The 26718-nt window shown below is 50.6% G+C and overlaps 2 protein-coding genes and 1 long non-coding RNA gene across 20 annotated transcripts; 2 read left to right on the top strand and 1 right to left on the bottom strand.

Moving 5' to 3' along the window:
* Positions 1-1836: 1836 nt before the first annotated feature.
* LOC121043175 (uncharacterized) lies at positions 1837-14480 on the bottom strand. The gene is made up of 5 exons (XR_005796707.1): positions 14367-14480; positions 4927-5140; positions 3737-4081; positions 2784-2855; positions 1837-2587 (listed from the first exon to the last, which is right to left on the bottom strand). It is a non-coding gene; the product is annotated as an uncharacterized LOC121043175 (long non-coding RNA).
* ZNF517 (zinc finger protein 517) lies at positions 2189-8992 on the top strand. 7 transcript variants are annotated; one of them, XM_040494827.1, is made up of 6 exons: positions 2198-2259; positions 4499-4637; positions 5132-5275; positions 5957-6083; positions 6369-6482; positions 7269-8992. In XM_040494827.1, the coding sequence occupies exons 2-6, from the start codon at positions 4584-4586 to the stop codon at positions 8468-8470; spliced, it is 1641 nt and encodes a 546-aa protein (XP_040350761.1). In that variant the 5' UTR covers positions 2198-2259; positions 4499-4583; the 3' UTR covers positions 8471-8992. The 7 variants fall into 7 exon arrangements, with proteins under 7 accessions (XP_040350766.1, XP_040350763.1, XP_040350761.1 ...); XM_040494826.1 differs by lacking the exon at positions 2198-2259 and adding an exon at positions 4046-4392; XM_040494829.1 differs by lacking the exon at positions 4499-4637 and having other exon boundaries at positions 2192-2259; positions 5152-5275.
* ZNF7 (zinc finger protein 7) lies at positions 14442-26360 on the top strand. 12 transcript variants are annotated; one of them, XM_040494821.1, is made up of 5 exons: positions 14442-14550; positions 16217-16259; positions 16630-16756; positions 21604-21720; positions 24505-26360. In XM_040494821.1, the coding sequence occupies exons 2-5, from the start codon at positions 16233-16235 to the stop codon at positions 26301-26303; spliced, it is 2070 nt and encodes a 689-aa protein (XP_040350755.1). In that variant the 5' UTR covers positions 14442-14550; positions 16217-16232; the 3' UTR covers positions 26304-26360. The 12 variants fall into 12 exon arrangements, with proteins under 12 accessions (XP_040350755.1, XP_040350752.1, XP_040350750.1 ...); XM_040494818.1 differs by having other exon boundaries at positions 16597-16756; XM_040494822.1 differs by lacking the exon at positions 14442-14550 and adding an exon at positions 14711-14861 and having other exon boundaries at positions 16597-16756.
* Positions 26361-26718: the final 358 nt, after the last annotated feature.

Raw genomic sequence — 26718 nt, 5'->3', positions numbered from 1 at the left:
TCTTATATATAAATATCCAAAGCAAAACAAAAATGAAGGAAAATATACATGTTGAGACAAACCAAACAAAATTTAAGTGAAAAAAAGAAGAATCAGTTCTTTCATGCATGTTTTTAGTATCTGAATATATGCCCTGAAAGGTTCTAAGTGTATGTAAACAGGCATACCTCACTTATTTTTTGCTGATACTGTGTTTTTTACAAATTAAAGGTCTGTGGCAACCCTGAATTGAGCAAGACTGTTGGTGCCCTTTTTCCAACACCATTTGCTCACTTATGTCTCTGTCACGTTTTGGTAATTCTTGAAATGTTTTAAACTTTTTCATTATTATTTGTTATAGTGATCAGTGATAGGACTTGCCGAAAGCTCAGATGATGGTTAGCATTTTTTAGCAACATAGATATAGATACAGATATACATACATGTATACATATATATACATATACATATAGTTATAAGTTATTTATGTGAGAGGGAGAGCACAAGCTTAAGCAGAGGAGGGGCAGAGAGAGGGGAGAGAAAGAATCCCAAGCAGTCTCTGTGATGTCAACGTGGATCCTGATGTGGGGCTCCGACTCACGAACCATGAGATCAAGAGTCAGACACTCAACCTACTGAGCCACCCAGGCACCCCTAGCAATAAAATATTTTAAAATTAAAGTATGTATGTTGTTTTTTTAGACCTAATGCTATTGCATGCTTAATAGACTACTGCATAAACATAACTTTGTTATGTACTGGGAAACCAAGAAATTCGTTTGGCTTGTTTTATTGTCATTATTCACTTTATTGCCGTGGTCTGGAACCAAACTTGCAATATCTCCAAGGTATGCCAGTATATATATGTAAATTTATTTGTATCCTGCAAAGTATTTTCATTTTCTTTCAATTCCAAGTATGATTTTCTCTTCCTCCCATGAGTTATTTTGCAGGTTGCTATTTAGTTTCTAAGCATATTTGTTTAAACTATTTAGCCATATCTAAATGCAATATCTTATTTTCAGATAATGTAGTTTGTATGATGCCAATTACTTGCAATACAGATGCCTCCCGGGGCCCCTGGGTAGCTCAGGTTACCATCTCACGGCTTGTGAGTGGCTTGTGAGTTTGAGCCCAAGGTCGGGCTCTGTGCTGACAGCTCAGAGCCTGGAGCCTTCTTCGGATTCTGTGTCTCCCTCTCTATCTGATCCTCCCCCACTCGCACTCTGTCTCTTTTTCTCTCTCTCTCATAAATAAATAAACATTAAAAATATTTAAAATATAGATGCCTCGGGGCGCCTGGGTGGCTCAGTCGGTTGGGCGACCGACTTCGGCTCAGGTCATGATCTCGCGGTCCGTGATTTCCAGCCCCGCATCGGGCTCTGTGCTGACAGCTTGGAACCTGGAGCCTGCTTCCGATTCTGTGTCTCCCTCTCTCTCTGACCTTCCCCTATTCATGTTCTGTCTCTCTCTGTCTCTAAAATGAATAAACGTTAAAAAAAAATAAAAATAAATAAAATATGGATGCCTCCTTTGCTGCCTTGTACATTTTGGCTCTTGTGTCCCTCTTCAAAAAGGTGGTCTCTGCTTTTGTCCCCCCTCCCCTTTATAAAAATAAGAAAACATTTAAAGAAAAATATACGAGATTTCATCGCATAAGACTAAATAGTTTTGTTTAAGTTCTTTTAAAATTACTATATGTGTAAGCATTTATTCATAAGCATAGATTTGTGCGTGTGCTGGGTCACACTGTAAAGCATTTTTTACCGTGTCACAAAAGTTTGAAAGACACGATCGTAGAGAAGCTTTTTCAACTGTAGGGGAAGAGGGTGAAGGATACACAGGACCTCTCCGTACTGCCTTTGCAACTTGCATGATTTTATAATTATCTAACAACAAAAAATTGAAAGAGAAAGGACGCTGCCTCAGCACCCGGTTGCCTGGAATGATGCTCGACTTTTCCATTGACCTTTCTCGAGGTCTCGCGTGGACGCGTCTGCTCTCAGGCTTGGGGGCTCTGCGCCGGGATCCCCGACTCCCGCAGCGGGCTCGCCCCTCGGATTTGGGAGTTCACGGGAGATCAGGTCCAGAACAGCGCCCCGCCCTCAGCGGCCCTCTTCCATCACCAGCCTCGCGCCGTAGGAGCCAAAAGGCGCCCACCGAGGCGCGTGGTCCTCCGAGCTTCCTAGAGCGGCGCTGAGACCCGTTTCCGGGGGCGGGCCGGAACCGGACCGCCTGCTCCCGGCGCCCTCTGCGCGCGGTCCGGGATAGCGGCCCAGGGTGAGTAGGTCCTGGCCGCGGGGCGGGGACCGGAGTGGGGTGAGTGCGGTTCTCTGAACCCGGCCTGGCTGAGGCTGTGGTCCGCACAGAGGCCGCGCTGAGCACCGCGGGGCGCTGACCTGCAGCCGGCGCCGCCCTCTCGCTTTTCCTTCGTTCTGGGCCTTAGGGAGGGTCCGGAGTCCGGTTCCCACCGGCTGGCGCGGCAAGTGTGCGGGCCGGTCCCGCAGAGCCTGGGTGGCTGCGCAGAGCTGAGGCTGCAGTGGTGGGAGACCTAGGAGGACCGGTTCTGTCCGGGTTGCGTCCCCCTCGGTCTCGCGCCTGCAGTTGCCTGAGCACACCCGCTCGTGAGCAGCTCGTGCCGGCTGGCCACCCCATGCGCTGCCTCTCCCCTGCACCCTCGTTTTCCAACCAATTGTCAGCCCGACGCCCTTGCTTTACCCTGTGCGGTTCTTCGCCCCCGCCCCCTCTTCGCGGAGTTGCCTCATTCATTGGACAACTAGCATTCGGACAACTGGCATACTTACCTTGTCCTGACGACCCTTCTAGTGCTGGGGATACTGCAGTGAAGGGGTAACATCCCTGACTTCATGAAACATCTGTTGTAATAGAAGTGAGGCATTAATGCAATAGAGGCAACAAACAAGAAAGTAGTTGGTTTTTTTTTTTGTTTTTTTTTTTTTGAGAGAGAGTGTAATCGAGCGAGGGAGGGGCAGAGAAAGAGCATCTTAATTAAGCCAGCTCCATGCCCAGTTGTGTTCAATCCCACCACCGTGAGATCTTGACCTGAGCTTAAATCAAGAGACGGATGCTTAACCGAGCCACCCAGGTGCTCTGAGAAAATAGTTTTTGATGATTTCAAGGGCTATGAAGAAAATGAACCAAGAGGATAGGTTTGTGAGAGTTAAGGAGTTAGGGGTGGCTGTAGGTGAGCAGGGAAGGTCTCTGCAAGAAGTTAACATTTGAACTGAAACCTGGTGGCTGACAGGCCTTGCTAAGCCCTTGTAGGCAAAGGAAAGTGCATCAGAATGGCATTGGCTAATTTGAGTAACAGAACGCCAGCTTGGCTGCAGTGTAGTACGCAAGGGGGTAGGTGAGGGAGTGGAGCAAGGTGCCCCAGTCCCCTGAGGAACAGAGGTTTTATTCAAAATTGGAGGGAAAGAATGACTCCTGCTGGTCCTCCAGGCCCCAATTAAATGTAATCCCCTCAAGAAGCCCTCCCTGAACCCCCATCTAAGTTAGCGCTCCCCTTCCCCTTGATATTTTCTGTCTCAGGACTCCGAGCAGGAACCTGTTTTGTTATCGTTGTATCCTCTCCTCCACTTTTTTCAACTTAGCGCTGTTTTTCTCACATTAAAGACTTATTCCCTGGCTCCAAAGATAGGACTAAAATCAGGTCTTTTCCCCTCTAACCAGGTGGCCCCTCCCTGAGGACATGCATTCCCCAGAAATAAGCAAAGAGACAGGCATGGTAACTTACCCTCCTAACTGTGGAGAGCGGTATGTGTTGAGTTGACAGCCAGGTCTTCTCCTGAGAGGCTCCTCCTCTTAAGATGCTGTGGCTGTCTTGTCGGGTTGAGGAGGACAATAGCTCTGTCAACAGGGGCAGCAGCAATGGTCCACGCAGACTGCCCTGGACAGACAGCCCAGTGCTGTGTCTAGTAGTGGTGTGGCTCTGCTCTTTGCATTTGCCGTTTGTGCTGTCCGGGCACAGATGACTCACCAAGCCTCTCAGATCATCCTCTGTAGCCTGTTATACTCTCACATGTTAAAAGGGCCTTCCTGCCAGATGTTACCTCGTAGCATCATAACCGCAGGATTTCTGCTGTTGCCAAAAGGGACATCGCTTTACAAAGCGGCAGCTACTTAGGAGGCTCAAGCCCCACAGAAAAGGGTACTCTAGATACCTCCACCCAATACACAGGAGCTCAAGTGTCCACTGAGGAGGGGACACGGAGACCAGAGTCTACTCTGAGCACCTAGCCAGAGCAGATTGTATTTACTGGCTTTTATAAATAATTTTTCCTCAACTGCGACACATATTTGAAAAGAAGCAATAAGTCTTAGAGAAATCAGAAAAATGAGAAGAAGGAAAATAAAAACTACCTTGGAAGAAACTAAGGCTAATGTGCTGGGGTATGTGCTGCCAGATTTATTTTTTTGCTTAGAGTCTGCTTATTTCACGTGGTAATGCAGTAACAATGTTTTCTGGTGTTCCACAACATGGTTTTACTGGTTGCAGAATCACCCACTGTCAGGGAACCACTCATTCATTCCACAAATCCTTGCTGTGTATCAGGCCCTCCCCCAGGCCCTGGGGGTACAGCATGAATAACCAGACTGCAGGCCTCATCTCATGGGGGAAGGTGGATAAGAAGCAAGTAAGTTGACTGCATTATGTCCGATAACAGGTGCTATGGATGAAAATAAAACGGAATGAGGATAGGGAAGGAATTCTGCGGTGGGGATGGCATTTTATTTATTTATTTAAGTTTATTTATTTTGAGAGAGAGCACACATACATGTGAGGGAAGGGTGGGGGGGGGTGGGGGGTGGGAGAGAGAGAACCCCAAGCAGGCTCCAGTCTGTCAGTATGGAGCCTGACTCAGGGCTTGAACTCACAAACTGTGAGCTCGTGACCTGAGTGGAAATCAAGAGTCACACTCTTACCTGAGTGAGCTATCCAGACACCCGGGAATATCATTTGAAGTAGGATGGTCCCAGAAGACATCCCTGGGAAAACCAGGAGTGAGAGGTGGAGGCTTGTGGGTGAGCAGGTCTCAGGTTGTGGCTTCTTGGGATGTGAGGGGTCGTCTGGGCTGACCGGGATGTGCTTGCCTCATGTCTCACGCTTTCCTGTCTCTTCTGTATCTGGGTGGTCCTTCTGGGAGACAGGGACAGGGGTGGATGGGCCTTAGGCCTGGGCTCTTCCTACTCAACATTCACCGTCCCCAGCGCCTGCCTTTCCCCTGAAGGGGACCTTGGAATGGCGGTGCCACTTGCGACGCCCAGACTCCAGGTGAGTGTCCCCTCTGAGCCTTTAGGCTGCCTTCATCCCCATCCTCAGCTTTTCAGCCCTGAGGACCTTCCCAGGGGGCCCCAGGCCCACCCATGTAGCTCCCACTCCTGCAGGTGGGTCACAGGGATGGATTCTGTAAGCCAAGGGTCAGCCTCCTCCCTTCGAAGACTCACAATGGCTCTGTCAACTCCTTCCTGAGGCTTTGGGCAGAAGTAGGCTGCCCACAGTCTCCTGAAGCCCCTGAGCTTCAAGGGTCAGCAAGCAAGGTCAGGGGCCCTGTCCCTCCCCAGCACCTGCCTCCATCTGGTGTGAATGGTCAGACCTTCTTGGTGCACACAGCCTTTGGCTTCTCCACGAAGAGCAGAGAACCAGAGAACAGGACAGGAACTCTCCCCACCAGTGTGGAGGCTCGGCCACCGGCATCTCGAGGGTGCCCCTACCCAGGCCAAGGTTGAGACCCTCACTTCTCCCGTGGCTTTGGCAATAGGGCTGTTCCACTTTTCCTTGGAGAGTGTTGAGGTGTACCCCCTCCCCCCCCCCCCATGCCAGGCCTTAGGAATGCATCAGTGACCATACAGAAGCCTTGACTTCCCAGAGCTGAACAGGCATCCTAAATATCCCTGACATGGTCTCCGCATCTCCTGCCCAGATAGCCCCAGACAGCAGAGTTTGTGGTTGCAGGAGGCCGTTGTGTTTGAGGACGTGGCCGTGTACTTCACGAGAATAGAGTGGAGTTGCCTGGCCCCCGACCAGCGGGCACTGTACAGGGACGTGATGCTGGAGAACTACGGGCACGTGGCCTCACTGGGTGAGGCTTCCCCTTCCATCCTGGGGCTGGGCTGAGACACAACCCTGCTTCTTCCACCGGCCTCCTGGGGGAGTTGGTTCCTTTCCAAATTCAAAGCCTAACATGTTCAGAGGGGAAGTTGGAGGGGTTCCCCCTCATCTCTCCATGGCCACCCAGTTGCCCTGCTCCTGGGAAAGTAGCTGTTCCAACCCACCCCAAGTGTGTGTCCTCTGAGGCCTCCAGCCAGGCAGCCAGACACCCTTCCTCCTGCTCCCTGACACGTGCTGCTCTCCTCCCTGCATGTAGGCTTTCTCGTTGCCAAACCAGCGCTGATCTCCCTCTTGGAACAAGGGGAGGAGCCAGGGGCTTTGATTCTGCAGGTGGCTGAGGAGCAAGGGACTGTGGCCAACCTGTGCCCAGGTAAGTGCAAGGCACAGCAAGGCCTGGCCTTCACACAGCTCCTTGTAGCCCCCTGGTGCTTGGAAGGCTGTACATTTAGTTCCTCACAGCATGGCCAAATTTCTCACTAAACACCTTGCTTGTCATCCAAGGTCACCCAGGGCTAACTTGTACAAGAAACCCAAGTGCATGAACATCCTTCCTGGTGCCCCGAGGTGTCGGGCCAGATCTGTGGGGGCAGTGGGTGTGTGAGGAAGACCCAGCAGGGAAGACCCTTGAGCTGCTTTGATCCTTCCAGCTCCCCGTGGCTCACATGCCAAGGCCTGAGTTTGGGACTGCAGAGGCTGCAGAAAGGGAGGAAAGGTGGCCTGCAGTCCATGGGGCCTGTATGGGCGGGACTCTGACCTGTCTACTGAGTGGATGACCTGTGAGTGAGTGCTGGGAGGAAGAGGTGAGCAAAGGATAGCAGTATCCCACACCCTGCAGGTCCCACTCCTGCATCAGGTCTGCTCCCTACCCCCCAACCTCTGCCCCCGTTCTTTGGGCCAAGCTGTGCCCTCCCCTGTCCTCCTGATGCCCCTCCCTGGTCATGAGTTCCCCCCTTGAGCTAACCTCCCACAGTGCTTAAGCCCTTAATGAATCTTCCTTTGGATCCTCTTATACAAACCCTGATTTTACAGTTTCTTTCTTGCAAGAAGTTTCCAAGCCTCTCTACCACTTTGACATGAGGATTCTGTCTTCAAATCAGAGTTCCTTTGGTGAACGTAGAGGCGAGGTCACCTTTCCATTTTCTGTTCATTCTTCCAGATTCTAGGTTGGAGGCCGGGGTCAAGGAGTCTTCTCCAGGGAGAGTGTCCTCTAAGCAGTTAGGACTGTTGGGCACAGTTTGGGGGCGCCTCCCTGAGGAGAGGAATGGGCGTCCTAAAGATGGGTCAGATAAAGGACAACTCGACCCCCAGGCAGGCGGCCTTGGTGGGGAACTTAGCACGTCCCTGGGGACCCTGGAGGCAAAACAGCCAGGCTTGGGCCCTGCAGAGGCTGCTGGGGACAGAGTGTACAGGTGTGCTTGCGGCAAGGCGTTCAAGTACAACTCGCTGCTGCTCAGGCACCAGGTCATCCACACGGGGGCCAAGCCCTACCAGTGCACCGAGTGTGGCAAGGCCTTCAAGCAGAGCTCCATCCTCCTGAGACACCAGCTCATCCACACTGAGGAGAAGCCCTACCAGTGCAGCGAGTGCGGGAAGGCCTTCCGGCAGAGCACTCAGCTGACCGCACACCACAGGGTCCACACGCGGGAGAAGCCCTACGAGTGCGGGGAGTGCGGGAAGGCCTTTGGCCGCAGCTCCCGGCTCCGGCAGCACCAGAAGTTCCACACGGGAGAAAAGCCGTACGAGTGCGGCGAGTGCGGGAAGGCCTTCTGCCGCAGGTTCACCCTCAACGAGCACGGCCGCATCCACAGCGGGGAGCGGCCGTACACGTGCCTGCAGTGCGGGCAGCGCTTCATCCGCGGGTCGTCGCTCCTCAAACACCACCGGCTGCACGCCGGGGACGGCCCCCGAGAAGACAGCGGCCGCCAGGACCCCCAGCCCGGCGCCGCACGGAAGACCGCCTCGGGCGCCAGGCCGTTCGAGTGCCCCGTGTGCCAGAAGCCCTTCAAACACAACTCCTTGCTCCTCCTGCACCAGAGGCTGCACACGGGCGAGAAGCCATTCGAGTGCAGGGAATGCGGCAAAGCCTTCAGCCGGAAGTCCAACCTCACTCTGCACCAGAAGACCCACACCAAGCAGAAGCCCTTTGCCTGCACGGAGTGTGGCAAGGCTTTCCGCAGGAGCTACACGCTGAATGAGCACTACCGGCTCCACAGTGCCGAGAGGCCCTACCGGTGCCGGGCCTGTGGCGGGGCCTGCGGCCGCCCGTCAGCCCTCATCCAACACCAGAAAGTCCACGGGCCCGCGTGTTCTCGGGAGGGTGGGGAGGACGGACGGGTGCCCCACTGGGCTCCCCGTTGAGTTGATGAAAGGCGGAGAACTCATCCAGGAGGGGGCCCCAAGGCAGAAGGCTGGCGGTCCTCCCCGCTTGCCTGTGAGAAGGGTCAGGGCCAGGACTGTGGTCGAGCAGCCCGAGGGAAGGGCAGTGAGGAAGGCTGAGCCGGAGCCGGTCCCCCCACAACTGCTGAGCCCAGATGCCCGCGGGAGGGCGGCATTTCTAAACCGTCCAAGTCTGCGCCTGGAGGCACACGCGGGCTCCAACACAAGTGGGGGTTGGGGGTGGGTTTCGTTTTCTCTTTCCACTCCTCGGTTTTCCAAATATGGACTTGTGATGGGGGGAGGGGAGCGGAATCTGTTGGCTTTTTTTTTTTTTTTTTTTTTGATGTTCATTTGTTACTAGAATTGACCAAGATCGGACTGTTGGCGGGGGACCCAGCCACCTAGTGGGGCAGAGGACTAGAATCCACACAACACCTGCCATGGAGATGTTGGGAACTCTCAGGTAGACCCAGGGTTTGTTGACAAGCCACGGCAAAGCTGGAGGGGTAGTGGTGGCTGAAGCAGGACTCGGGAGTGGGGTCTGCAGGCTCCCAGGCAGTGCCTTGGGAGCCCCAGCCAGGCTAAGTGTGATCCCTCAGCAGGCCTGTCAGCAGAAGGTATTCACTGGGGAGAAGCTTCCCTGGGTGGCCGCTGGTGAGAGGGGCCATCTCTTAGTGACCCTTCTTCTTCATCAGCCCCCCGGCCCCAGGAGCCCTGAGAACACGGAGGGGCTTCTACAGCATCTTACAAAAGGTGTGCCAGAAAGGAAGCCGCCAGCCCCAAGCAGAGCTACCAGTGAATGTGTATTTTTTAATCATTTTTCCCCAAATATAAATTTATTTTAGGACATTTGGGAAATGCAAGAACTTAGAAATGTAAAAAACTGCCCTTTGGTCTCACTCTTCAGAGATCACTACAGCGATGTTTGGTGTGTTTTCTTAGCCTCTTTTTAAAAATTTTAATGCTCATTTATTTATTTAGAGACAGAGAGAACATGAGTTGGGGAGGCACAGAGAGAGGAGAGAGAGAATCCCAAGCAGTTTCTGCGCTCTCAGCAGAGCTCGATCTCATGAATCACAAGACATGACCAAAACCGAGATCAAGAGTTGGACAGTTAACTGACTGAGCCACCCAGGCACCCCCTTAGCCTCTTAAAAAAATTTTTTTTTTAATGTTTATTTATTGTCGGGAGACACAGAATCTAACCCAGGCTGCAGGCTCTTGCTGTCAGCACAGAACCCCGACGTGGGGCTCGAACCCACGAGACTATGACCTGAACCAAAGTCAGATGCTTAACCAAGTGAGTCACGCAGGTGCCTCCCCACCCCCTGACTCTTTCTAATGCACATGTATGGTATTTGTTTTACAAATCGGGGTTTACTTTGCTTGGAACCGTGTCCCTGCTGACTGGTTTAGGTAGCAGCTTCCTTACTGTCACACATCTGTCCTTTCCTCACACCTTCACTGTATTTGTTGGCCCCGTAGCAGACCCGTGCACATTTGCTTGTGGCTGAGGTGGACTTTCCCCATCAGGGTTACAGATGTGGAGGGACTGTTTTTAACCATTTGATTAATCATGAAAAATGCCAGTCTTGTTTTCATTTATATTTCTTGGCCTTTTCGTGAGTAAATTCCCTGTAAGCTCTTGTACCTATTTTTATTAGGTTTTTAAGCCTCTGTGTCGAGCTCCAATCCCTTCCCCTTAATACCTGTGTCTTCAACTGTGATACGAACCACAGGTCTTTTGGTGGTGGGTGAGCATGGAACAGATGGGACGGGAACTGCATCACACACTTGAGGAAGGGATACGTTACAAATATTTTTTCCCAGTTCCTTATTTGCTTTTAGTTATGAGGTTTTTAATAAGAAAAATACATGTTCCCTATGGGCAAAACTGTCTTGTTATGATTAGAAAGGCCTTGTCCACCCCAGGGTTTTATAAAACACTTTCTTTACTTTGGTTAAGTTACAGAAATACTACATATTTGCAGTAAAACAATAACGAAATCTCAATACAAAAATAGGAAATATTTCCCTCTTCCCTTGTCCCACATTCCCACCTTACTCCCCAGACATACACCTGTTAAGTCTGGGTAGTTCATTCCAGACTTTCTTCTCTACATTTCAAATATTCAGCCTATGTGTGCCTGTGTTTTTACAAACAGGATTACTCTAGTGTTTGAAATGACTTTTAGTGTGTCAAGTCACCGGGCTAAACTGCCCCCAGAATTCCCTTTCAGCTGAATTCCTGAGTGGCAGGCTATGCAGGAGGAAGGAAATGGTGGTCATTTGTAGCTCACACACCTGCCTAATACTTAGACACTAACCCAAAGGCTGTTGTGAAGTGATTTTGCAGATGTGATTAAAGCACCTAATCAACTGATTTTAAGTATCCTGGTAGGTCTGGAGTCATCAGTTAAAAAGCCTTTAAAAGCTTAGGTTGGGGCGCCTGGGTGGCTCAGCTAGTTGAGCGTCCAACTCTTGATTTCAACTCAGGTCATGATCTTGGTTTGTGGGATTGAGCCCTGAGTCAGGCTCCAAGCTGCCCTTGCCCATCTCTCTCTCTCTCTCTCTCATTCCTCTCAAAATAAATAAATTAGCTAACTAAATAAGCAAGCAAGCAAGCTTAGGTTTCCCTATGCCTCCAGCCTGTGGAAAAGCATCAGCTGGTGATCTTGTCAGCAAATCCTCGAAGTTTTTGCAAAATGTGGTTTTCTCACTAAGTAAACTAAGAATATACTTGGAGAGGTGCCCTTTTTCAAAGCACAAAGCCAGTTTTCAGCCCTGACTTTTTTCCAAAATTAAAAAAAAACTGTGGTAAAATATACACAGTGTTTGCCATCTTAACCATTTTTAAGTGTACAGTTTGGTGGTATTAAGCGTATTCATACGGTGGACCCGTCACAACCATCCATCTTGAGAACCCTTTTCATTTTGTAAAAGTGAAACCATCCCCATTAAACAATTCCCCGTTCCCTTCTCCCAGATCCTGGTAACTACCATTCTACTTTATGTCCCTATGATTTCTGACTACTCTAGGAACCTCATCTTAGTGGAGTAAAATAGTATTTGTCCTTTTTTGACTGCTGATTTCACAGAGTATAATGTCCTCTGAATTTATCAATGTTGTAGCTGTGATACAATGTCTTTCCTTTTAAAAGGTTGAGTAATATTTACTATTGTATGGTTGGACATTTTCCTTATCCACTCATCTGTCATGGAGACTTGCATTGCTTCCACCTTTTGGCGACTGTAACTAATATTGCTGTGAAGATGGGTGTACAAACATCTCTTCCAGACCCTGCTTTCAATTCCTTTGTGTATTCACCCAGAAGTGGAATTGCTAGGTCATAAAGTAATTGTGTTTAATTTTTTTACTGTTTTCTACAGTGGCTGCATCATTCTACACCCCGACCAGCAGTGCACGAGGGTTCCCTTTCTCCAAATGCTCGTCAACACTTGTTGTTTTTTGTTTTGATAGTAGCAATCCCAATGGGTGTGAGCCCTGACTTTTTTTAAAAAGTAGTATTCAAATGGACACTAACAGGAAGCAGCTCTCCTCTGAAAAAGAATTCAAAAGTAAAGAATTCAAAAGTATCAGTGACATCTGGTAGAGTGAATTTTGTAAAAGGCGTATCTCTGAGTACCACTTCAGCCGTATTTCAGTTCCATTCTAATTAAACTTGAACTCCCGTTCTGAGTGCAGGAAATCCACATAATTTTTGGAAATCCTATTTTTCAGTTTTTATGTTCCTTTAAAGAAAAATAAGTTTGCTGACTCAGGTTACTCAGTCTTTCAAACAGGTTTCTATTGAGCATGTGATCCTTGTTGAGCACAGAAGAGATGCATGATGGAAACATCACAGGCTCTGCCTTTGAGGGACCTGGGCCTGAGTAGGAGAAAAGGAGTCACACAGGAGAGGGAGGAGATGGGGCCTCAGGAAGAGCCTGGTGCCAATAGACAGCCCAGGAGGGGTGGGGACAAGGTCTCTCTGTGCTGGACACAGGCCCTTGTCACCAACCTCCTCAGGCCCTCTTGGCCCTACTTCCAACTCCCTTTTTGTTCTCAGGATTCCCAGCTCCTGACCTTCTCAGGCCGGGGGATTAGGGAAATTCTGCTTCTGTGCAAGGCCCTTGGGTCTGTTGGTTCCTCCCACCAGCTTTGGAGCCAAGCAGGCCTAGATCCAAAAGACATTCCTAGAAATAGCAAACAACCCTTTAGAGCAAGGCTTTGATACAAGCCAACAAATCCAGAGCCCACACTCCCAACTATCTCCTTTATCAAACTCACACACCAAGGCAAAGCTCCTCCTGCCCTAATTCATCCCAGAGCCACTTATCAATTGGAAATCACATTTCTACCTTGGAGCTTGCTGAAATTATTCAAACTATCTGACCTTAATTTTACTTAGTGTACCTGCCCTGCATTGCCCATTCCTTCCTGCAGAAACCCCAATAAAGGCTCTGGGCCACACTGTACCCACCCTCTCTCCTGCCTCCTGACCTATGCTGGTGCTTCCCAGTGTGGCCCTTCATGTTGTACCCTGCCTTCTAGAGAAACTGAGCATAATTATCTTCCTTCGTGACAATCATTTCCAAGTCTGCATGTCTTACCATACCAGACTAAAACAAGCCCTAGGTATATTGTAGTATATCATGAGACTCCTGAGTGCCCAAGGATGGCCTGTGGAGAAGCTCTGTTCCAGTTTGTTGAAAGTATTATTGCTCTGGGCTACCTACTAGGATACAGAAAAAGTCCTTAGAAACACATCTTCTTGTAAGTGATTAAGGTAACGACTTTTTCCCTAGTTACATTTATGATGTGGAATCCTATTCCCAGCCTGGAAATAGCTGGAAAGCAATCTGGGCTGGCTCAGAGAAGGGACACACTGACCATTAATAGTGTTTAGGCCTCTGGCTATGAACAGTTGGTTTGTTTGCTCATTGGGCCCAAGGTTCAGTGAGGATTGTGGGACTGGGGCATGGAGGTCCTGGAATGGCCTGCAATGGATAGAAGAAATCCCCATCACTGCTGCCCCGCCCCCACCCCAGCAGCACCTGCAGGGCCTTAGCACCCTGGTATCTGCACCCCCAACACCGCCCAGGTGTGGGGTGGGTGGGTGCTCTGGACCAGGCTCTCGTGCTGGCTGAAACAGCTCTATCCTAAGGGTCTTTGCCTCCCCTTCTTGCTCTTTGAGTCATCTTGGGAATGACCCTACCCATCTACCTAGAACAGGCTAGCCTGGGGCCAGGACTCCCCCAGCTTTCGATGCTGCTGTGTGAAGACTCCAGTTGGAAGGCTCCCAGTAGGTGGGACCAGAAGTGTGCTCAGCGCACCCGGGTTTCTTTCTGGAAGCGCCTTGGTTGGGAATTAGGACCTGGAGGGCGGCTGGGAAGCAGGTATGTTCCCTGTCCTTCCCAGTTCTCTATTCACTCGTTTATTCATCATTTGCACAGATGCTCCCTGTGCGTAACCAGAGAGAATGTGGGACTGGTAGAGTTGAGTTAGGAGCGGCGGTGTTGCAGGCTGTGAGCGCTAGGACCGAGAGGCTCGGGAAAGGAGCTGATCTCGCCGGAGAACCCCGCAAGGCCCGCTTTTCCCTAGTACCTCCCCTCGGAGTCGGGGCGGGGGCTGATTCAGTCCATCTCCTCCCGTAGGGTTTGCGCCAGATTTCACCGCGGCTGTCAGGGACCCCGATATTTGGGTCGTCGACGAGTCGAGTGCTAGGTCTCTTCTACCGAAAAAGTTCTGCGCATTCTCTGCCCCGCCCTTCCCGCCTCCGGGGCGCATTCTTCCGCTTTAGGTGCCCTGCGCCTCCCGCCCAGCTTCAGCGGTGTCCGCGGCCTGGACCACGTGCCCCAACCACCCAGACAATACCTGCTGTCTCCACTCGGCTCCTCTGCCCTCCTCCCAAGCTAGCCGCTCCCCCGTGCCCACTTCGCCCGTGGTCGGGGCGTCTCCGTTGCCCGGTGCCTGGACCGTGCCCAGCGGGAGCTGCCTTCTGTAGAAAAGCCCGGGCACAGATCTGATGCGGGGTCCAGCGTCCCCGAGGTGATAAGAGGTAGGCGGGGCCGGGCCCGGGCCACCTCAGGCTCTTCACCCGCTTCGCCAGGACCCCCTCCGCCCTTTGGCCTGCACGTCCGCCACCTTCCGCGGGCCCACCCCTCCCTTGACCCCAGCCCCGCCCCTCCCTTGACCCCAGCCCCGCCCCTTCCCCAGCGCCGGGGCGGGGCGGCTGGGAACCATCGAGACGGCCGAGCCTCCGAGCCGCCCAGAACGCCCGGAAGTCTGTGAGAAGAAGAGGGAGCGTGAGCCCGAGGCCCGTTTCCGGTTTTGTCCCGCGTTTCGAGGCTCGGGCGGCCCACGGGGAGGGTGAGTGGGCGCGTCCGGCGCGGACTCGGGTTGGGGCACGTTACGTGCTCATCGCCCTCGGACGGAGCGGCAACCGGCCGACCCCCGCGTCCTCCCGCCTCCGGCACTGCGGGCCCGGCGATCCCCTGCCTCCCCGCTGGGAAGCGCGGATGTCGCGAGCGGCTTGGGGAGGCCATGGGCGCCTGGCGTGGGAGGTGGTCGAACTGCGGCCGCCTTGGCCCGCGGAGGCAGGAGGCATTTGGGCGAGTCCTGCAGGCCCGGCGCGGGATCCACCCGCGGCCTCCCACCAGGTGTAGGCCTGCTCGAGAGGGGATCCCTGATTCTCCTTTCTGCATAACTACAGCTTCTCAAGTCGCCTTTCCCCCTCATTTACTGCCCGTGGGACAGTGGTAAAAAAAAAGGGCTGTGCCTAGGGTAGGGTGGGGTGTTTCCCTTCTCAGGGCCTGTTCGTTTCTACTGGGAACCTGGGATCCAGCGCTTCCAGATTCACTCTTGGCCCGTCGCAGGTGGGGGCCCACCCGACAGTGCTCACTACTGCCTGGGTCAGCTTCACTATGCCCACGGCCTGGAGCTTCCGCCCACTTGCCACTTTCTGAGCCAGACGCTCCCATAGGAAGCCCACTTCTCATTCAGACTGCCTAGGGGAATGCCTGGGATTGGAGCCAAGTTTATGTAGATTGCTGGGGCGGGGGTGGGGGTGGGGGTGGGGGGAGGGCGGGGATTCTGAATCCGTTCCTTTTCCCAGGTAATCCACTGTTCTGGCGTCATCCTCCAGTCACACCACCACTTCCCCTTGCTGCTTGTGAACAGCTCCATGGACTCATTCTGCCCATTCTATTTTGCTTGAGTTCCTTTGCACATGCCTTCCCTGCTGCCTTTAGCGCCCTCCCTACCTCCATCCTCTTGGCCTAGTTAGCTCCCCTGGGAAGTGACTCATCATTAAACCAGAGTTTCCTAGTTTAAATGCTTTCAGAGTTTTCTTGCACTGGGGCATGGTCATGGTTGTGATGTTGTGTTTGTATCGTTAACCCTTTAGACTGTGCTTCATGATGGGAAAGTTCTCAAGCGTTGTGCGCTGCTACCTCCCCATTGCTTAGTCTAGCACTTACCACGTGTGGCAACCACCCCTTCTGTGTCTGGAGTGATTCCCACACACCACACACTCTGAAAGATGAAGCTTTGGTGGGGAGTGGGGGAAGATACTTATGTTGGTTCCACCCTATGTCCTTGCTAATGAACATCTGGGGTTAAAGGTAAAGGATTGGAGAACACAGTACCCTCTCAGTTAGCCAGGAAGTCAGGGCTAGGGGGTCCTCCAGTACCCTGACCTCTGATCCCTTCATAACTGCCAACAGGTCTCATCCAGGACACATGGATGCCCACCCACCGAGCCTCATGGTAGGAGTGTGACTGCCTCTGTTCCCTCACTTGCTCTGTGAGGGCCCCTACCTTTTCTTCTGAGAACCCACCCTGCCCACTGGGCCTTGGCCTAGACCCTCCATTGGCCCCTTGTGGCCATTCCCAAGCTCAGGCAAGCCCATCCTCTGCCCAGACTGGGGCCCATCTGAGGCTCTTGTGGGGGGAGGTTTGTAGGTCTGGCTCCTTCCCCCTCCTTCATACTGCCACTCCCCTTGATTTTAGAGCCAAAGGGGCTTGGTGACTGTCTTGCCCAGCCCTGTGGTACATGTGGCTGAGACACACCATGAGGTGGAGCCAGGATGGGGCTGGCACCCAGGTTTCCCTGGGGTGCTGGTGTATGTTTTTTCAGGAGGCTGTGACGTTCGGTGATGTGGCCGTGCACTTCTCGAGGGAGGAGTGGCAGTGTCTGGACCCTGGCCAGAGGGCCCTCTACAAGGAAGTAATGCTGGAGAACCACAGCAGTGTGGCTGGACTAGGTGAGGCTACATCTTGGGACCCCTCCCCCTGCATCATTGGTCAGCACCCACCTAGCCAGGCCCTTGTCAGGGCTGTGGTTATGGGGGCCGTGGGTCTTTGTGGGTCAAGAGCTGACCCTGGGAGGTGTTGTGGTGAGTTCTGTGCGTTGTAAATAACTTTTCCCGTTCTCTTGTGTTTGTTAACTTTTTAAAAAAAAAATTTTTAATGCTTATTTTTGAGAAAGCGAGAGAATGCAAGCAGGGGAGGGGCAAAGAGAGAGGGAGACAGAATCTGAAGCAGGCTCCAGGCTCTGAGCTGTCAGAACAGAGCCCCACATGGGGCTGAAACTCACGAACCATGAGATCATGACCTGAGCCAAAGTCAGGTACTTAACTGAATCGGGTGTCCCTGTGTTTGTTAACTTTGTGAGGTCAGATTTTAATGACTCAAATCCATTAGTTTTTGCCTTATGGGTTGTATCTTTGAAATTTTATTTAAAAGTTCTTTCCTCTCCAAGGTCATAGAGACAATTTGTATGTTCGCCTGTGAACTTTATCTTTCTTATTTAGATCTTGGCACCACGTTTGTGTCTGGAGTTAGGTAGGAGTCTTGCTTTATTTTTGTTTATACACCGAGCCATTTCCTGGTATCACCGCCTAAGCAGCCCATTGTCTTCCGTTGATTTGTGGAGCCACCTTTTTTCATGTGTGTAACTGTGTTTCTGAGCTGGCCTCGTAGTGTGTCTTAAAACCTGGTAAGACAACTTTCCCTTTTTATTCTTTCATAAAACTTCGCTTATCTACTCGTGGGTAATAAGGTAATTCTTTCATATAAGTTTATAGTACGTGAGTTATTCAATACTTGGAACTGGAATTTTTATTGGGAGTGCTTTGAATTTCTAGAATTAACAAGAGAAGAACTGATCTTTTCCTCATTAACTGTTCCCACCCAAGACCATGAATGTGTCTCCATTTATTCTCTGTAATTTATTAGAATTCTAGAAATTTAGGGGCGCCTGGGTGGCTCGGTCAGTTAAACGTCCGACTTCGGCTCAGGTCATGATCTCACGGTCCGTGAGTTCGAGCCCCGCGTTGCGCTCTGTGCTGACAGCTCAGAGCCTGGAGCCCATTTCAGATTCTGTGTCTCCCTCTCTCTCTGCCCCTCCCCTGTTCATGCTCTGTCTCTCTGTCTCAAAAATAAATAAACGTTAAAAAAAAAAAAAAAGAATTCTAGAAATTTATTAGATTTTCTCCAGAGTGGTCTGGTCCCTTCTAGATGCTTTATTTTTGGTTGCTTTGTGAATGTATCTTTTTTTTATGTTGCTATATTTTTAACCGAGTATAGCTGCTCTACCGAAATGCTTGCATTTGGTAACTTTGTTGAACTTCCTGCTGCTCTGGTGCTGTATTCTAGGAGGAGTCACCTGCAGCTGAACCAGTGGTGGTTTCCCCCTTGGTGCCCCCAGTGTCCTGGCCTTTAGCTGTGCCCAGAGCCACAGTGGTGTGTCAGACAGGACTTATGTGGATATGCCTGTTTTGTTCCTTATTTAATTTTTTTTATTTGAGAGAAAGCAAACGTGTGCAAGTCGGGAAGAAGGGTAGAGTGAGAGAGAGAGAGAGAGAGAGAGGGAGAGAACTTTAGGCAGGCTCCATACTCAACAAGGAGCCCTACTTGGGGCTCGAGCCCACAGCCCTGGGATCATGACCTGAGCCAAAATCAAGAGTTGGTCTCTCAACCAGATGAACCACCCAGGCGCCCTTTGTTCCTCGTGTTAAAGGGAATACTTCAGGGCACCTGGGGGCTCAGTCGGTTGAACGTGCAACTTCAGCTCAGGTCATGATCTCAACGGTTCGTGGGTTTGAGCCCCATGTCAAACTTTGTGCTTTGGATTCTTGGTCTCTCTCTCTGCCCCTCCCCCGCTTGTGTTCTCTCTCAAAAATAAATAAACATAGAAAAAAATCTAAAAGGAAGATTTCTAGGGGCACCTGGCTTGGTCTGTGGAGCGTGCATCTCCTTCATCTTGGGACTGTGAGTTCCAACCCACCTTGGGTGTGGAGATTACTTAAAAAATAAATTAAAAAATAACTAAATAAAAAGACCCCCCCCCTTTTTTTTAAAAAAAAAAAGGAATACATTTAATTAACATCAGAAGTTGGCTAATCATAATCGTAAACAAATTCTTTTTCTGCATCAATTGAAGTGTTTGTATGATTTTTTTCACCTTATTAGTCTAGTAAATCTTATTAACGTGTTTTGTATTTCTGGAGTAAACTCTACTTAAATTATATTTTACATATAAATTTCAGTACTATTTTGGATTCAGCTAGGCAGTATTATGTTTCAGATTTTTGCTTCCCTGTTCATGAGCAAAATTGACTTTTAATATGTTTCTTTTTATTGTTTTTTGTTGTTTTGTTTTTTTTTAATGTTTATTTTTTGAGAGAGAGAGAGAGACAGAGAGACAGAGCATGAGCGGGTGAGGGAAAGAGAGAGAGAGAGACACACACAGAATCTGAAGCAGGCTTCAAGCTGTCAGCACAGAGCCCAATGTAGGGCTTGAACCCACAGACTGTGAGATCATGATCTGACCTGAGGTTGGATGTTTAACTGACTCAGCCACCCAGGCACCCCTGGGTTTTTTTTTGTTTTTTGTTTGTTTGTTTGTTTTTGTGTTTTAATTTAAAAAAGGTTTAAAAAAATTTTTTTTTGAGGAAGAGAGAAAGAGAGTGTGAGCGGGGGAGAGGCAGAGAGGAAGACACAGAATCCGAAGCAGGCTCCAGGCTCTGAGCTGTCAACACAGAGCCCGACGCAGGGCTTGAACTCATGAACTGTGAGATGATGACCTGAGCTGAAGTCATTTGCTTAACTGAGCCATCCAGGTGCCCCTATATGTTTTCTTTTTGTGAATTGTTTTTCTATATTTTTGGCAAATGGCCCTTGGCATATGAGTTTCATAAGATGAACTGGGCACATTTTGCTGTCTTTAATTTCTGGAAGAATTTATGTAGGTGGAATTACAGTGTTTGGTAAAAGTCACCGGTAAAACTGTCTGGGCCTTGGGCCCTTGGGAAAGGAAGGTCTTGCGCTAGTGTTTTTTGCTTTTAGTTTTGTTTTTGTTTGTTTGTTTCTTTTTTTAATGTTTATTGATTTTTGAGAGACAGGGAAGGGGCAGAGAAAGAGGGAGACACAGAATGTGAAGAAGGCTCCAAGCTCTGAGCTGTCAGCACAGAGCCCGACGCGGGGCTCAAACTCACAAACCGTGAGATCATGACCTGAGCCATAGTCAGATGCCCAACCGACTCAGCCACCCAGGCGCCCCTGGTTTTGTTTTTTAGTGAATAATATCTGTCAAGTTTGCAAGTTTCCTTTTGTGCTGATTTTGTCATTTTTAGTTTTCCTGTAAAGTGATGTGTTCGTTTAGATTTCCAAGTTTTTTAGCATCTGTTTGTTCATAATACTCCTTTATTTTTGGTCTGCATTGTGTGTGTAGTTGTTTTCCTTATTTATTTTATTTTTTTCGCTGTGTTGACCTCAATTTTGCCACAAGAGCTGTCGTATTCATTTTTTCAGAGAACCAGGTTTCGGTTTGGCTGATCTTTCTCTGGAGGTGGGGGATAGTGTTGTTGCCTTTGTTCTCTATTTCATTGAATCCCACCCCACCTTTATTATTTTCTTCCTTTTTATTTATTTGAGTTTGCTGTGCTGTTTTGTTCCCAACTTCTTGGGTTTAACGTTTATCTCATTTGCGTTTTACTATGCTCATTTCTATAATAAATGTATTTAAAAATGTAAGATTTTATTTGCAAATACTGCTTCAGCTTCATCCCATGAGTTTTGTAGTAAATAGAGCTGCTACTTAGTAATTCATTATTTAGTTTTCAAGTAGTTGTTTGTTTTTAGTTTTTTAATGTTTATTTTTGAGAGTGTGTGTGTGGTGTGTGTGTGTGTGTGGGGGGGGGGGGGAGGGGCAGAGAGAGAGAGAGCGAAAGAAACACAGAATCTGAAGCAGGGTCCAGTCTCTGAGCTGTCAGCTCAGAGCCCGATGTGGGGCTCGAACCCATGAACCGCGAGATGATGACCTGAGCCGAAGGGAGATGCTTAACCGACTGAGCCATCCAGGCGCCCCAAGTACCTAATAGCTTTGAGCTCCGTGTTGTCATAACCTTCACATCCAATTATATTTTGGGTTGGGGCACAGTGTTGTATTGTCCTGTGGACATGACTCCCTTCACAGTTGGCCTAGAGTTGTTTTCTTTGTACATTCCACATGTTCTTCGAGAGAGCACGTTTCCTGCTGAGCATGGAGTCCTATGTGCACCTGAGGCCTTTATCCTGCAGGGTCTCTCTGCTTGCCCTTCCCCACCCCCACAGCCGGAAACCTGGGGGAGGGAAACCCTGACCACAGGGCTTAGCGCCCTCCGAATTAAAATCCATTCATTTGTTGGCTTACTTTTGTTGTTTCTGTCTTGCTTCTTGGCCACTCCTATCTCCTGGAATGTTCCTGCCCTCTGAACTGAGGGACAGGCCATCTCTGCTGAGGGAGGTGCTGGCAGTGCCTGGCTGCTTTCTCCTAAAGCTAGACCTGGCCTGTTCCTTGCAGATTCTTTGGTGATAGATCCCCTGAGGATCCTGGCCCTGGTGTGGGTGGGGATGGGCTGGGAGTCCAGCTATCTCTCATTGTCCAACGTGAGGAGCTGGACAGAGAGGGCCACTGGGTCCAGACCCTCTCCCCCTGATGTTCCCTTTGGAAGCTCTGCTTGTGCTCCAACAGCCCCCTGCCTCTTAATTCCTGGAAACCAGGAGCATTGGGCCCTGGGATGTACCCTCAGCCATGCTGACATGGTCCCCTTCTCTGCCATCCCCACAGCAGGATTCCTGGTCTTCAAGCCTGAGCTGATCTCCCGGTTGGAGCAGGGGCAGGAGCCATGGGTACTTGACCTGAAGGGAGTCGAGGGGAGAGAGGTGGCAAGGACCTCCCTTACAGGTGAGGCTTAGGCCTGTGGCAAAGAGGTTTCCAGGTAAAGGAGTGAGGAGATGTTCGGGGAACCCATGCCCAGCAAGGGTTGAGGGTGGGAAGCTGAAGGCAGACCGCAGGGACCAGCCAAGAGGGCATGCCGGGCTGCCTGGGGGCACCACGGGGCCACAGATGGGCCGGTTGACAGAACTATCGCCTGGTCGTGGGGTTGTATTGGGAGAGACTGAACTACAGAAAAGCAGGGACATAAGACTCTTACGTGTTATAGCAAAAACAGAGTTTGCTTTTCAGGCATAGGTTCAATTTCCAATTTTACTGATGTTCTTGTTAAGCAAAGTGCAAAGGAACTTCCAAGGGAAGCACTAAGCTTGGCTCTGAGCAGCCTCTCAGGCAAACATCAGTCATCCTGAGACAGTTGCCTCCCACCTGCCAGCAGCTCCTCCAGAACTGCTTGGGCTCCTGGGTGACCCCAGCCTCTCACATCAGGCTTCAGGGCTGTGTTGGGTCCTAGGGCTGCTGTACCAAAGCACCACAAACTTGAGGCTTAAAACCACAGAGGTTAATTGTCTCACAATTCTGGAAGCCACACGGCCAAAATCGAGGCATCAGCAGGTTCGTGTCCTGAGGTATGAGTGTATGGGCAGGAGTGTTGGGAACGTTGACCCCAGCCCCCAGCCTCCTTGGCCTTGCCTTCCTGCTTAGACCCCTTTTTTTTTTTTTTTTTTTAATTTTTTTTTTTTTCAACATTTATTTATTTTTGGGACAGAGAGAGACAGAGCATGAACGGGGGAGGGGCAGAGAGAGAGGGAGACACAGAATCGGAAACAAGCTCCAGGCTCTGAGCCATCCGCCCAGAGCCTGACGCGGGGCTCGAACTCACGGACCGCGAGATCGTGACCTGGCTGAAGTCGGGCGCTTAACCGACTGCGCCACCCAGGCGCCCCTATCCCTCAGGTGTGGCTGGAATAAACAGATCGTTCTGACAGCCTTGAGTTTTCTCAGGCACACACCTTAAGGAGGGCTAGGGTCATCCTAGGGAGGAAACCTTTAGCTGTAAGTAGTGACATTAGTCTTTTGTCCTTACGGGCCAAGGATGAGGCCTGGTCGAGAAAGGCTCAGAGGAGCCTGGCTGAGCTGGTCAAGAGAGGGTCTTTGTCAGAGAAGGTGTCACTAGTAAGTAGGGTCACGTAAAAATGGGCCGTGCTGGGTACAGGTGTGACGTGGGCCCAAAGAGGAGAGGGACCATGTGGCTAGCTGAGCCTGAGGGGAAGCCTGGTGTGTAAGGAGGCTTCTCATAGACTTGGTTGCAGAAAGCCAGATGGAGGCAGACTCCAGAGAGGAGTTGGGTGGGTTTGTGGCTGCTGAACCACATGGATTATCTTTCTCCTTCCTGTGCAGCGGGAGGTTCTAGGCTCACAACTATGGACGTTTCCACTGTGCTCTTCCTTGGCGTCCATGGGGGCCTTTGTTTTCCAGCAGGAGGGAGAGGAGAGGAGAGCAGTGCGTGTCCACTTTCTCGTCTCCAGAGTGGAGATGAGAACTGGGCAGAGGACTGAGTGAGCCAGCACCATAGGGCCACTCCTGCCCTGTCGAAAGGTTGTGTGATTGTGCCCCAGAGGCCAGGTAGGAGATGCCCTGTGTCATAAGGGCACAGAGAGGTTGAAGGGGCATGTGTTGGGGGAACAGAATTGGGTTCATTCCTGATTCTGTAATTAGCTGTGTGACTGGGGAACCACAAGCTCCTTCTCTGACTCACTACTGACCTCATTGGATTGTCACAAAGACTAATTGAGGGACGGCCAGGAACTAAGTGTTCCTTATGCCCAGGAGATGCTCAGTATGTGATGGCCTCTTCCTCACCCTAGGACTGACTGAGAACTTCAGATCACCGAGCTGGAGAGGGGACTGACATTAAGGGCCACCAGGAACCCTGGAACTGGGCCCCTGGAGGATATTTCTGTGGGGTAGAAATGGACTGGTTATAACAGCGGTTATTGCACTGGTTACGAAGTTGGTTGTGATGTTAGTTATGACCCTGGGTGTGATCACAGACACCAAGGAGGTGTGTGAGTTTAGCAAGGGTACTCTCTGGGACTGCCGAGTAGGAGAGGGGCTGACACTTATTTGGAGAGTCCAGAAGGAAGGCAGATGTCAGGAAGGCCTCGTGGGGGCCAGTCAGGGGTGAGTGGACTGACCAGAACCCCAAGGGAATGAGAAGGCGGTATAGGCCACCGGGTGTGGCCTCCTGGAAGCTGTGGGGCTGACGTACATGGTCAGGTGTGTATCAGAGAAGGTGGCTCAGCAGCAGCTGGAGGAAGCCAAATTCGGGTCTGGGGTCCTGCTCAGTACCACCCCCCTTCAGGCTCGCCCAGGGCGTGCCCCACGGCAGCTGTCCAGCCTCATCTTCCTCAGAACCTGTCCCATTAACTCCCCTCACCACACCTCTGGATCCAGGAGCCTCTGGCACCTCAAGCCCAACCTGCCTCTTGCCACACTTGCCAGGCTCTCCAGCCCAGAACTTCCTTATGGATTTTCACTCATACCGGTTCCCCACGGGACGAGCCTCTGCTGATGTGTTCCCCCCCACCCCCCACAGGAACACACGGTAGTTGAACGCATGAAGTAAAAGTGTCAGTGAAGCTAAATCTTGAGAACTGTCCAAGGCCCGACTTCTGGTAGTGTTTTTCCATGTGGGTGTATCCTTGCCTGATGCAGCCTCCGCCACTGCCCCTGGTCTTTGTCCTTTCTCTGAGCACAGGGGATAAGAACCATTTTATTTCCCGTTTATTTCAGATTCTGCAGTTGGGATGGCAAGTGAGCAGGCCTGTGAGGACGTGGATGCTCTAAAATCGGAACCCCGTGTGGCCATGGTCAGAAGCTCCCCACAAGGTTTTCCTCAGAGTTCTGGCTTTAGAGACACCTCTGATTCTGAGGTCTGGTCAGAGAGTAAGCCAAGCTCCCTCCTCCAGAAAAACCGCTTGAACACTGGCACTGTGGCTCCCAGGAAGACCTTCGCCAAGGAGGGTGCCCAGGGACGTGGTGAGCCGGAGGGCATTGGCGTACTGGGTTGTCACCCTGACAAAAGTAAGGGAGGTGCTGCAGAAGGGACATCCCGAAGATGTGATATGTGTGGCAGGAGTTTCAGATCGACTCCGGACATTGCTCTGCATCAGGAAATTAATACACCGAAGAAACCTAACAGATGTCCAGAGTGTAAAAAAAAATTACCTGATTGCTTGCAGGGGAAACCTCGAAGTAACTGCCATGGAGAGAAGCCGTATGAATGTGAGGAATGTGGGAAAGTCTTCAGGTTGTGCTCGCAGCTTAATCAGCATCAGAGAATCCACACTGGAGAGAAGCCATTCAAATGCATTGAGTGTGGAAAAGCTTTTCGTCTGAGCTCAAAACTTATTCAGCATCAAAGAATTCATACTGGAGAGAAGCCTTACAGGTGTGAGGAGTGTGGAAAGGCCTTTGGTCAGAGCTCCAGCCTCATCCACCACCAGAGGGTCCACACGGGAGAGAGGCCCTATGGCTGTCGGGAGTGTGGGAAGGCCTTCAGCCAACAGTCTCAGCTGGTCAGACACCAGAGGACCCACACTGGAGAGAGGCCCTACCAGTGCCAGGAGTGTGGGAAGGCCTTTAGCCAGAGCTCAACCCTGGCTCAACACCAGCGGATGCATGCCGGGGAGAAGCCTCAACTTCCAAGAAGCCCAGGTAGTCCCAGCCACGTTGCCCATCAGAGAATTCACACTACAGAGAAACCGTTTAAGTGTGATGAGTGTGGGAAGGCCTTCAGGTGGGTGTCTCGCCTTAGTCAGCATCAGCTGACCCACACTGGAGAGAAACCTTATAAATGCAACAAGTGTGCAAAAGCCTTTGGTTGTAGCTCACGGCTTATTCGCCACCAGCGAACTCACACTGGAGAAAAACCATTCAAGTGTGATGAGTGTGGGAAAGGCTTTGTCCAGGGCTCACACCTAATTCAGCACCAGAGAATTCACACTGGAGAGAAACCCTACGAGTGTAGTGACTGTGGAAAAGCCTTCAGCCAGAGTTCAAGTCTCATTTACCATCAGAGAATCCATAAGGGAGAGAAGCCCTACGAGTGTGTCGAATGTGGAAAGGCTTTCAGTATGAGCACACAGCTCACAATACATCAAAGGGTCCACACTGGGGAGAGACCCTATAAGTGTACTGAATGTGGGAAGGCCTTCAGTCAAAACTCAACCCTTTTCCAACACCAGATAATTCATGCAGGAGTGAAGCCGTATGGATGTAGTGAGTGTGGGAAAGCCTTCAGCCGGAGTTCCTATCTTATTGAGCACCAGAGGATCCACACTCGTGCCCAGTGGTATCATGAATATGGGAATACCCTGGAAGCTTCTACCCATGTGAGCCGTAGAAAAGTCAGCACTGTAAAGAAACTGCATAAATGTAACGAATGTGAGAAAATATTCAGGTGGCGCTCACATCTAATCATTCATCAGAGAATTCACACTGGAGAGAAACCTTACAAATGTAACGAATGTGGCAAAGCTTTTAATCGGAGCTCACGGCTTACTCAGCATCAGAAAATTCACATGGGATAGACCACCTGTCTTTATAAATGTGTATAAATGTGAATAAACCTGCAGCCTTAACCTTAACGTATTTTATATGGGATCATTTATACTGACAAGAATTTAGAATGTGGGGATAGATTCAGAATTGCTCCCTTAAGAAAGAAAACGTCCAAATTCGTACAAAGTGGATATATCTTTGCCGCAACGTGTGACCTCATCCCGCGCAGCAAAGCCTGTGTCCCTCAAGCCAGGGCGCACACGTGTAGAGTTTGGAGTTCACAGAAGAAAGACGCCACATCCCGCGGATGGGGAAGTGTCATGGGAAAAGGCCCATGAGCCCTGCCAGACAAGTAGCTGAGAAGTTGCCCAAAGCGTCTTCCCTTAGCAGTTCCTTAGTCAGTTCCTCAGACTGGCTTCGGCAGTAAGGATGTGTTAGCTTGTG

The sequence above is a fragment of the Herpailurus yagouaroundi genome, unplaced genomic scaffold (genome assembly GCF_014898765.1).
Source record: "Herpailurus yagouaroundi ecotype Mexico unplaced genomic scaffold, PumYag 186, whole genome shotgun sequence".
Taxonomy (NCBI): Eukaryota; Metazoa; Chordata; class Mammalia; order Carnivora; family Felidae; genus Herpailurus; species Herpailurus yagouaroundi.
Note: the sequence above shows the minus strand (reverse complement) of the source record. Positions and strands in the feature narration are given on the sequence as shown.